This window comes from Vigna unguiculata, chromosome 3, assembly GCF_004118075.2.
Source record: "Vigna unguiculata cultivar IT97K-499-35 chromosome 3, ASM411807v1, whole genome shotgun sequence".
Lineage (NCBI taxonomy): Eukaryota > Viridiplantae > Streptophyta > Magnoliopsida > Fabales > Fabaceae > Vigna > Vigna unguiculata.
In genome coordinates, this window is record NC_040281.1 from 6,260,417 (window position 1) to 6,271,788 (window position 11,372).

Genomic DNA, 11,372 nt, shown 5'->3' on the forward strand with positions numbered 1-11,372 from the left:
AAAAAGTTTTATCTGCTAATTGCCTCAAGATGAATACTAATAGTGCAGTTAGGAGTTAACCTAATTTAAATTCATGTACCGATTATATTTAGAGGAAGTCATGGTGAATATGTTAGTAGTTTTTAAGATTTTGTAAAGGGTGCATACTTCTATTTATGATGAGTTTATATAGTCACTTATGTTTTGAAACATGTTTATAGGGGTAATTTTCAAAGATTTGGGTTGAAGAATGATTATTTTTTAGTTTGTTATGATTTTTTAATCAACAAACAGTTCCTTTGAATAGATCTATTACTCTAATTTCTTGTTCTACTCCAATTCCATATTCAGAATAAATATGTTACACAGTAGAAATTTGCATATCACGCAGATAAAATTTTGTAAAAATGTGACTGTCATATATCTATATATAAAGTTTGATTGCTCAATTAATCTTTTTGTCTTCAAAAGATAATTTAAAATAAAAGAGACCAACAGTCTAATAATTGCACCTACTAGGAAAAGGAAATGTAGTTAAATTAATAATATATTTTTATAAAAAAGAATCGTGTATTGGGTCCTTCAATTCTTCACTTTTTGATTTATCTCTCACTATTCCTATGCATGGGTTTGTATCTGATTGGCCCATGCACTTCAACATTACACGCTAGTGCGCAATCGGCCCCATTAATGGGTCACGCCCCAAACACAACCCATTCAAATAAATAATTTTCAATAAAAAAACACCAACGCAAAATTGATAAAAATGTAAATTATAAAATTAAAATTAATACCAAAAGAAGAAAATAAGTAAATTCGAGAATTTGCGACGGAAATTATGCAACGGTAACTGCGCACAGTTTTTTAAAAAGCAGGATTTTATATTTAACGAGTAGTAGTTTAATTTATTTTTAATTTTATCGTCTAAAATTAAACGTTGAGAGATTATAAAAATATATATTTCCATTCAAGCAATATTTTCTTGGCCTGACGACAGCGATGTAAGTGAGCACTATAGTGTTGTCGTAATACGTACAAACAATTATCAAAGAAAATATTATGTAATTCTACTGATTATATTATTTTCTTCATCCATTTTTAAAAATATATATTTTGAAAGAAAATTTATTTCTCTCCTTTTTTAGTATGGGTACAAAAAATTGAATTGAATCATTATTTAAAATAAAAACCAATCATTTAAAATTTATACTTGTGTAGTACAGTGTAGTGGAGGCTCAGCATTATTCCGTTGTCTTCCTTCTCCGTGGTTCAGTCTCTTTTTCTCCTTTCTCTTTCTTTCACTGGAATTTTAACCTAGATCAAAAGATGACGGTGCTGTGAGAAAAGCGTGAGAGAAAGAGAGAGAGAGCGAAAAGTTCACAAATCATCCAAGGAGCACGTGAATTCCGACATGAAACGTCTGAGGTTGTAACCCACGACGACAACTTTGGATCTGTCGTTTACAAACATAGCCGATCTTCGCTGTAAACCAAGCTTTGCTGAAACGACCACACACTTTCTCCTCACCGTTTACTGCTCGCAACTCTCTTGTTTTTTCACAGCTTCTGTGTTCTGCTTTCCCTGTTAGTGTGAGAAGACCGTTACGCGGCTGAGGGTAATTTTATCACCTACCTTTTTTTTATGCGTGGTGGAATCGATTGTGCCACGGGAAAATCGGTCCTTGCTACTGCGTAGTGCGTAATCAATTCTGCAACACGCCAAAGACAAAATGGAATTGTTTTTGTTTGGGGGAAATTTGGTTGACTTATGTGGGAATGTTGATGCTGTGAGTAGTTCGTAGGTACTAGCTAGGTAGTATGATCCTCTTCTTGCCCTATCTCTTCCCGTGATTCACACTTGGTTTGACTTTTTAAGTGGGAATATTTATGGTTTTCTTTTTCTTGTTCAGAAATCACTGTTTCTTTACCCTTACTATTTCAGATGGAGAGGGGAAAAATAAATGCTGAAAGTCTGAGTTTTTGATATTAGTTTAAATGTTTGGTGATGTGTGTGGGCGTCTTTGTCTCTTTCAAGGCTGGTGCAGAATAAGCGCTAAAAATCAATTTTTGACTTGGACTATTTTGTGTAGGTTTTGTTCTGCAACGAGTTGGGCATTTTTATCAGTGTGGGTATGGGGAAATGTTTGTAAAAATTAATCGATAGCTATTTTTTCTTTCTGAGAATCTAATGTTGTTTAGGGAACTATGGAAGAATTGGTCTTTTGGTTGGTATGTGTCAAGGGTTGCGCTGATTACTGATTTGATTTTGTGACTTGTGTGCAGTTTGGAAGTGGTTTTCTTGCTTCAGCTACGTGATGAGGAATTGATTTGTTGATGTTCGAGGTTGTTATTCCAATTTGTCGAGCATGGATAAAGTTTCATCCGACTGTCCATACCCCGGATGCTTTTTTTGTGTCATGAAGGAAGGGAATCCGAGCAAGCGCCGAGCTAGTGTACTGAAATTCTTTAGAGAGCTTCCAATTCAAGATGATGATGGTCAGGTTCTCCCTATCAGTGGCCTTTGGAACACGGCTATGGCTCATCCAAATGACCCAGAATTCATAGAGCTAGGAATTTTTGAATGCATGGCTGCTCTCATATGGAAGGGACTGAAGAACCGGCGCTGGCTTTCTCATGATCAAAATATATACATTCCTTATTATGCAGCTCATATAATTGGTTCCTACACTATGAATATGGAGGAATTTGCAGAAAGTGCTGTGCATGCAGGGGTCATTCCCCCCTTGGTTGAGCTTTTAAGAGGCAAATTAACTTGGGTTGAGCAGAGGGTGGCAGTTAGAGCATTGGGACACTTGGCTACATATGCCAGCACTTTTCCTGCCATAGCAAGCAATGGTGAAATTCTTGAGCTCTCCATTCAATTGGCAATGAGTTCCCTGGAAATAGTTTATTCATACTTCTACCAATATGTCGATAGAAGGCTTAGTTATCATTGTGATCTGCTTACGCGTGGTATGGGAGGTGTTGAAATGGAGTCCAGGAAGGCTGAAGAGTGGGCAAGTCAGTTGCAGTGTTGGTCCCTTCAGCTAATTAATTGCTTTGCTTTTAAACATGAATTTCTTCCTACCATATGCAAACCAGAATTTCTGATAAAATTACCTGGCATGTGGGGTGGACTTGTGAATGAGAATTCACCAGCTGGTATTGGCTTATTAAGAACAATTTGTCATCAAAAGCTTGGTAGAGGGCCTGTTGCCAGTTGCCCTGGTATTATTGACGCATTGTGTAATATTGCTCGCTCTTCAGATGACTGGCAGTATATGGCTATTGATTGTCTTCTATGGTTGCTTCAAGATCTCAATACATGTCACAAGGTGAAATTTTCTCAATTCCGGGTTGGCATCTAGTTTGGTTTTTCATATATGTTGAGTTTGTTTTCACTCATGAACACTAAGGAATACTAGTGATTGTCTCAGAAAGAATGTGTTGATTAGCATGTCAGTGAAAGTTGATTCTTTCTTATGCCTTGAACTAACTTAAATTCAATTAAAGGAAAATGGAAATGAAAGTAAAGGCCTCTTTCACCTTCAGATCTATCACGTTACATTCCTCTAATTTGTATTCTTCCTCGGTTAAAAAGGCTTTTTCAATTTCTCTAATTTCACTTGCAAATTTCATTAAAAGTTGAGGTCCGACGAGGAAAATTTTCTGGGTGAGATGATTTCTGAATACAAGAATGGTAATCTGATGAGAAGGAAATAAAAAATGGTTTTATTTAAGTTTTTTGGTTTTATGGCACTTTCATTTGATCATCTATAGAAAGGCGACTTAAAACTAGTTATACTTCCTTTCATTAGTGTCCCAAAAGGAAGGTGGACTGGTCCTTGCCAATACACCAATGAATTTGTAAAGTGTAAACTGGATGTATACTACCAATGATGTTTTCGTTTATTCAATCAAGCTCCAATTGCTAGAGATTATGACTGTAAGTTTGTATTACTTGAATATTGTAAATTCATTTCTGTATTTGATAAGGCCTGGGCATATATTGTGTAGGTGATTGATAAAGTGGTGCCTGTATTAGTTGATCTTGCGGAGATTACAACTCTGGGTGATCACAAAAAGCTTGGCGATTCAATTGTTAGTGTTCTTCAAGAGTGCATCCAGTCTCAAGGGTCAGGTCGAAGCTCCATTAGTAGTCGTACTAAAGAACAGATTGAGGATATATTAAATTCAAAGCAGAGATTGAAGTGGGAAAAGAATATGCCCAAGGAAGATCTACATATTAAGCAGGCCGCTGCTCTGGTTGTCAAGCTTGAAGGAAATTCCTTGTTCTCATCTGGAAATATTTCTGGAGCTGCTTCAAAATATTCCGAAGCTTTGGCACTGTGTCCTATGAGATCTAGGAAGGAGAGAGTTGTTCTATATAGTAATCGTGCTCAATGCCATCTTTTGCTGCAACAACCTTTGGCTGCCATTAGTGATGCTACCCGTGCACTATGTCTCCATAAACCTGTCAATCGTCATGCCAAAAGCCTTTGGAGACGAGCACAAGCTAACGACATGCTTGGATTAGCGAAAGAGAGTTTGTTAGATGCTATTTTATTTATAAACGAGTGCTCTCAGTCAAACGATCCTGATCTTTCATTGAGGCAAAATAAAGTTCCAGATTATGCAGAGCGTTTAGTTAAGAAGCAGATGCGTGCTGCTTGGTTATTCCGAGAGGCAGCTGTGAAGCATGGTGGGGTCCATAGTCAGGGTGATGGTGGTGATATGTATGGTCCAGAGACTGATGATTCTGAATGGGAGACAGCTAGTGAAAGTGATATAGGAAATGATGGAAGGGATGATATGGGTGATGATGACGACGGTGATTGGAATAATGATGATGATAGGAAAGATTATGACAAGCCTTCAATGAAAGGTATTTTCACTACAACTTTCCTATTTCTATGCTTTATCTTTAATTTCCATTATTATGTGATCCCACTTTGGGCTTGTTATTTATATTTTAGTGTGCATTTTAAAGTAAAAGTAAGAAAGAATAGGTCCTATCAACTTGAAATACAGATCTGTAAATTCTTTTGAATGACATTGTCCCGCCCTAAAGGACACCTACTATCTGTTTGGTTTAGTTTAGGTTGTGGAGGAGAGTTATATGTTGGGTTCATGCATACCATAATCTGTATCTCCCGCTTTAGTTTAGACATCTTGAAAATAATAGTTCCTACTTGATTGATGCAAACCGGATAGTTATGATAGTTCCTACGTGACGTGACTCTGGATTTTCGGTTTTCATTATGTTAGTGGTCAAATTGATGCAAACTCACAGCTTTCATTTGTTTGTAACATCGTCTAGCCTCCCTTCTTAACCATGGTTGTCCACTGAAAGCTTGTGCTATAAGCCAGATTTCCTGTACTTGCCTTGCTTCATGATAACACCATTGAATATTTCAGCTGATTGCCCTTTTTATAATGTCAGAATTTAAACTCATGCAAAAGAGTAAATTTGATTACTGAATGGAATTTCTCTCTCCAATGCATATTGATTGGAGAGGGGGCAGTAAAAATATGTATATATCCATCTATGTGTGGCATTTTTTTGCAAAATGGTGTGTAATTTTCAGAGGTTTGGTTTTCTCCAGATATAAAGCATGGATACAATGTGCAGCTTGCGGAAGAAGAACCTTGACATAGAAATCCTTGCATTTGGTGCAGTAGTTCTCCGGCACGAATGAAACAGGGTTGGATGCTGTCACTATTCTAATTCTACATGCATTGTGGGCTTTCAAAGAGAAAATTCTAAGCCGGTCGTTGTAGTAAGTGGCGGGTTGAAAGTGATGACTGAGTTTTTGGTCTTACTATTATTTGAGGTTGATATTTTATATAAAGTTTTCCATGTTCCATATTTGTTCTCCCCATTTTTCTAGTCAAGTGTAAAAATCGAAGATTTCTAGTTTGGAGAACTGCATAGCGTTTGGAGGATGTGAGTTTTTTTTTTTTTTTACGGAGGTTTGTGTATATAAACCCTTTGTGCTTAAGCTTTCTTTGAGTCTGTTTCCACTATTACTTTACCATTATTTTCATTGCAGTTTTCTTCATCAGCTTGGCCATGTTATTCTTGCACTCATCTTGATCACAGATTTCTAATTTTTAAAAATAATTTTAGAAAACAGTTGAAGAACTGATGATTAATTTTTTAATTAAGCTAATCCAAACATATGCAAATTGAATTATAATTTACTGATTACATCGTTGTGGAGTAATAGAATTTGTTTTTAGACCCAAGGTTGTCTGCGGGATCAGATTTTATTATCAATGTGAGGCGATTGTTGCAAGCAGTGTTTACTATGTTCTATTTGTGCTGAGATTATTTTTTAATTCACATTTATATTGTCAAAAGACACTAATAAGTATGTTCGGATGAATTCTATAAGTAGTTCTGAAAGAGTTAAATCGGAAGCAAAAATTGAATTTTTTTTCATAAATTAATTTGGGTAAGTTTTCATTTATGCTCTGTAGTTACTTGTGCACAAGTAAGTTCTAATTTATACAAATTTATGTTATTTTCTTTATGGGGAAAATCTTCCTTTATAACATTTTTTTTTGGGGTTAACAAATTAAAGAAGTGGTCACATTTTAAGCTAACAAGGGATGACCATTGGGTGGGAGCTTAAATAAACTTCAACAATTATAAGAATAAGAATTGTATATTTTTATTCTTTTTTAGCACTTCTTTGTTATGCAATAATAATAAAAAATGTGGGGATTAAACATTCAACAATTACACATGCATTCCGTCTGCAAGACAAAATTTCTTAACTTTATTGGATAAAAAGACATATGTAGAGATTAAATTGAAATAAAGACAATAACATTTGATAGTGACACTCTTGTCACGTGGTATTCAATGTCATGTGTCACACTAAGATCCTCACATGTGACAATTTTAAAATATATATATATATATATATATATATATATATATATATATATATATGTATATATATGTATATATAGATTGACACATGGCACACGGTTAATGTCGTTAATGTTTTTTTTTAAAGACCTAATTGAAGCATTTTTTTCAAAAATTAGGACGTAATTGACACATTTTTAAAAGCAGGTACCAAATTGACACATCTGGACGAAAGTGTGTATCATCCGACTAATTAAACCTATAATTTTCTAACAATCCTTGTAAGGATGACAATGCTGACCGGTCTAACCTACATTAAGCCCGCACATAGCAGGCTGGGTTGACCCACCGTGCAAAGAAGTTGCGGGCTTGCAAATGTGGCCCGCCGCATACTTATGGACCCATAAGACAGGCTGGCCCACATATTTGGACATCTTAACTTAAAAGAAACAAGCTTGAACATCATAATTTTAATGTTTGAAGAATCAAAACATTCAAATAAGACAAACTTGAAGCATGAAAACAATCCAATATAACAAATAAAATTAGTTCATAATATTTGGAACATCGTAATTTTAATATTTGGAGCATCAAAACATTCAAATAAAATAAGTCCCATAACATCAAAACAAGTCGAATAAACAACATCATAACAGTCCAATAAAACAAGCCTTAACCATCAAAACAAGTATAATAAACAATATCAAAAAATTAACTTGTTACTAAGTTGGAGCGAGAGGTGTTAGTTTAAGCGGGTCTTGGGCCAGCCCGCGTGGATCACGGGTTAGCTCGTGTGGGTCATGGGTTATACGGGTCAAATTTTACCAGACTTGCAGATTCAATATATCGACCAGTCCTGCGTACTTTTGACGGATTTGTGGGTTGACCCGCCAAACCAAACCCACATTACCATCCCTAAATCCTTATTCAATTAAATATACTTTTAAATCATGTATTTCATAAAAAAAGTCTACATCAGATATTCTATTGTTTTTAGAAACGTAGAGTATTTTTAATTAACTAAAAAATAAATTCTGATTTTAGTCTTTAAATTAAGTAAAATAGAGCTTAATATTGAAATATATTTTTATATTTCTTATTTAATGTTGTTTAATCTTTTAAGATATGAACATGTTAACATGTTAGGAGTCTAAATAGTACCGGATTAAATTTTTCTAAACCAAAATCTTAAATTTGAATATTATATATAAAGTTCTTAATAAACCGTTACATTATAATATTTAATTCAAACATGCCCCATATATATAATTAAGAAAAGACACTTAAATTTATTTAAATTTAACTACTATTATAAAGTTGGTAATTCAACTGTTTGAATTGAATGGGTTAGGTGATTCTTCCAATGAATGCCCATAAAAGGTTGGAACGGTTGGGCGTTGGCTTGGTTCGCGTTTCATCGATGTATAAATTCTTGAGTAAGACCATTTCATTTTTTTTACACGTACTTTCCGAATAAACTTTCGTTCTTTATTTACTTTTTATAATTTTGAGATAATATTAATTGTTGTTACATTTAGCTTTTACATATTTAATACGAGTATATATAATTTTAATATAAGTGAAACTATTATTATTTTTTAATTTGTATATTATATTTCAAAATACATAAATATATTTTATTAAACATTTTTAGAACGTAATTGCAATTGAAGATCCAAATAGTCCGTAAATGGAGATAATAAAGAGTAATATTTATTTTTCATGGAGAATTTTACAATTTCAATATATTTTAATATATTAATTTGAATTAGTTTTATTTCTGATCGTTTTACTTTTAAACTTTTTTTATGAAACTGTTTAAGAATGTGTTTGGGAGGGTGTTAAAAAATTGATTTTGGAATAATCGATGGTTGGACGCAAAAGCGAATAATATTAGCTTATTTTTTATGTGATTTTTTTACTTCAGAATCAATTTTAAAATCAAATAAATCATGATTTTAGGTTGAAAAATTAATTACATGTCAATTACACATGAAACCAAACACAATAAAGTGATTGAATTTCTATTTTCTTACTTAGACTGAATATTTAAATTATTACAAAATATGAAATTTATTTTAATAGTAAGCAACATTTAATAACTTAAAAGTATCAATTGATACTTTTGATTAAAGTCTTCTGATAAGTTTGTATTGATATTGAAAATATCCTTTTTTTTGGTAATTATATTAATTAAGACGATTTTTAATTGATATTTATTAAAATTATTTAAACTAAAAGAGTGCTATTAAAAAAAAGGTTTAATTACTCGGATCCATTTTGGTAGGAGTGTGTCAATTTAGTACCGGCCGAAAAAAAAGTGTCAATTGCGTCCTCACTTTTGAAAAAGTGCATCAATCAGGTTCCTTTCAAAAAAAAAATAATTAACGCCGTTACGGCAGACCACGTGTCACTCTCACGTTTTTTTATTTTTATTTTTAATTTATTTTTAATTTTATTTTTAATTTTTTAATTTTTTTTGTATTCTTTTTGTTGCCACGTGTCAAGTTCCTGTTTTGACACGTGACAATGTTAGTGCCATATGGCAGAACAATGTCACGTGTGACAACGGTCATTGTACTTATCTCAATTTATACCCATATGTACCTGATTGTTTCAATTTAGTCCCCCCTTTTGTGTCCTTGGTTCAATTTTATCCCAATTTTTTTTAAATAATTGAAGAAGATTTTTTAAGTCAATTTTTTATAAGATTAAAAGTAATTAAGCATAAATATTTTTACAACATTAAGTACTCTGATATTTATATTAAAATTTAGTTGTACAAAAAATGTTATACTAATAAAACAATATAATCATCTACTCTTTTTTTTTTTTCAAAGTAAAACAATATTGTGTTTTGTCCAATTCAAGACCAAACCTAATATTTGTATAAATGTTATACTAATATGTTTTTATTAAAAATAAATTTTTAGCATATTATGTTATTGTATATTATTAACTCATATCTTGTTAATGTATTCTTTGATCACTAAATTTTAAGATAAATATAAGTACTTAATTTTGTAAAAATATTTATACTTAATTAGTATTAATCTTATAAAAAAATGAATTAAAAACTATACTTCAATTATTAAAAACAATTGGGACAAAATTGAACCAAAAACACAAAAATGGGTACTAAATTGAAACAATCAGGTACATATGGGTACTAAATTGATATCAGTACAATGACAGTTGTCACACGTGACATTATCCTGTCACGTGTCAAAACAAGAACTTGACACGTGACAACAAAAAAATGTTACAAAAAAAATTTAAAAAAATAAAAAAAAAATTAAAAAAACGTGAGAGTGACACGTGGCCTCCCGCGTTAATTATTTTTTTCTGAAAGGGACATGATTGATGCACTTTTTAAAAAATGGAGACACAATTGACACTTTTTTTTTTCGGCAGGTACTAAATTGACACACTCCTATCAAAGTGGGTACCATCCGAGTAATTAAACTTAAAAAAAATCTTGACCGCCTCTAAAGAAAATAATATTGGTAACCTCTATTTGAGTAACAATATTATTGGTAAACAGAGAAAAAAAATCAAAACTAACATTAATCGAAAAGGATGTGATTAATATTTGTAGTAAAATATTTTCATTGATATTGGTTAATAGATGTTAATATTGCGTGAAAAACAATATTGACTTATAATTGAAAAAATAATCTCAAAGACTGTTATTAGCACCAACCAAAAGATAACTATACTAATGATGGCTAAAAAAACTGTTGACTAACATCAATGTAGTATTTATTGTCGAAAAATAATTTTGATCAATGTTGATAAAAAACAAAAATTGACATCTACTAAACAACTACATTTTATTTCAACTGAAATTATTTGTCATCAATCGGAAAAACATCATTAATGTTGATTAAGAAAACTGTTATTGACATCAATTGATATATAATATTTTTCTTAATTAATGATAAAATTATCTTAATAATGTTGACGACTTTGGTCGACTTCATTACGAAAGAAATATTCACCAATAACAAGAAAATATGTTAATATAATGACACCCACTTGTCGACCATGTCTTAGTTTTAATCAAGCTAAAAATATTTTCCATTGAAACAAAAATGGACACCGAATTTAAAGAGAAAAAAAATATAAACTTGAAAATAACAAAAATTTCAAATTCTTAACAATTATATTACTTTCATTTCATAAAAGTTGTATAATTATTTTTTTAAAAATTATTTATCTAGATAACATATTTACTCGTAAAATATTTCAATTTTTTATTAGCTGTTCTATTAAAATTCTTTCTCTAACTACACAGTTATGTTTAACACATCATACATTAATCTCTATGTAATAATTCTTTAAAATATATTGCTTTTAGTTTTTTTCAAATATTAAAACTTGTATATATATTTTTTAAATTCTCTATAATTATTTAATTTTATATATTTTTTAAATACATGCCAACACTTTTAATAGAATACATGCTTAAATTCTATTGTCACTATACGTAGCAGGTTATTACACATATAACA

At 31.7% G+C, this 11,372-nt stretch overlaps 1 protein-coding gene across 2 annotated transcripts; it reads left to right on the forward strand.

The window, feature by feature from the left end:
* Nucleotides 1-1,195: 1,195 nt before the first annotated feature.
* Nucleotides 1,196-6,043, forward strand: LOC114177675. Of its 2 annotated transcripts, none has more exons than XM_028063127.1 (4): nt 1,196-1,791; nt 2,262-3,313; nt 3,996-4,863; nt 5,585-6,043. In XM_028063127.1, exons 2-4 carry the CDS (start codon nt 2,345-2,347, stop codon nt 5,629-5,631), a joined length of 1,884 nt encoding a protein of 627 aa, XP_027918928.1. In that variant the 5' UTR covers nt 1,196-1,791; nt 2,262-2,344; the 3' UTR covers nt 5,632-6,043. The 2 variants fall into 2 exon arrangements, with proteins under 2 accessions (XP_027918928.1, XP_027918927.1); XM_028063126.1 differs by having other exon boundaries at nt 1,196-1,594.
* Nucleotides 6,044-11,372: the final 5,329 nt, after the last annotated feature.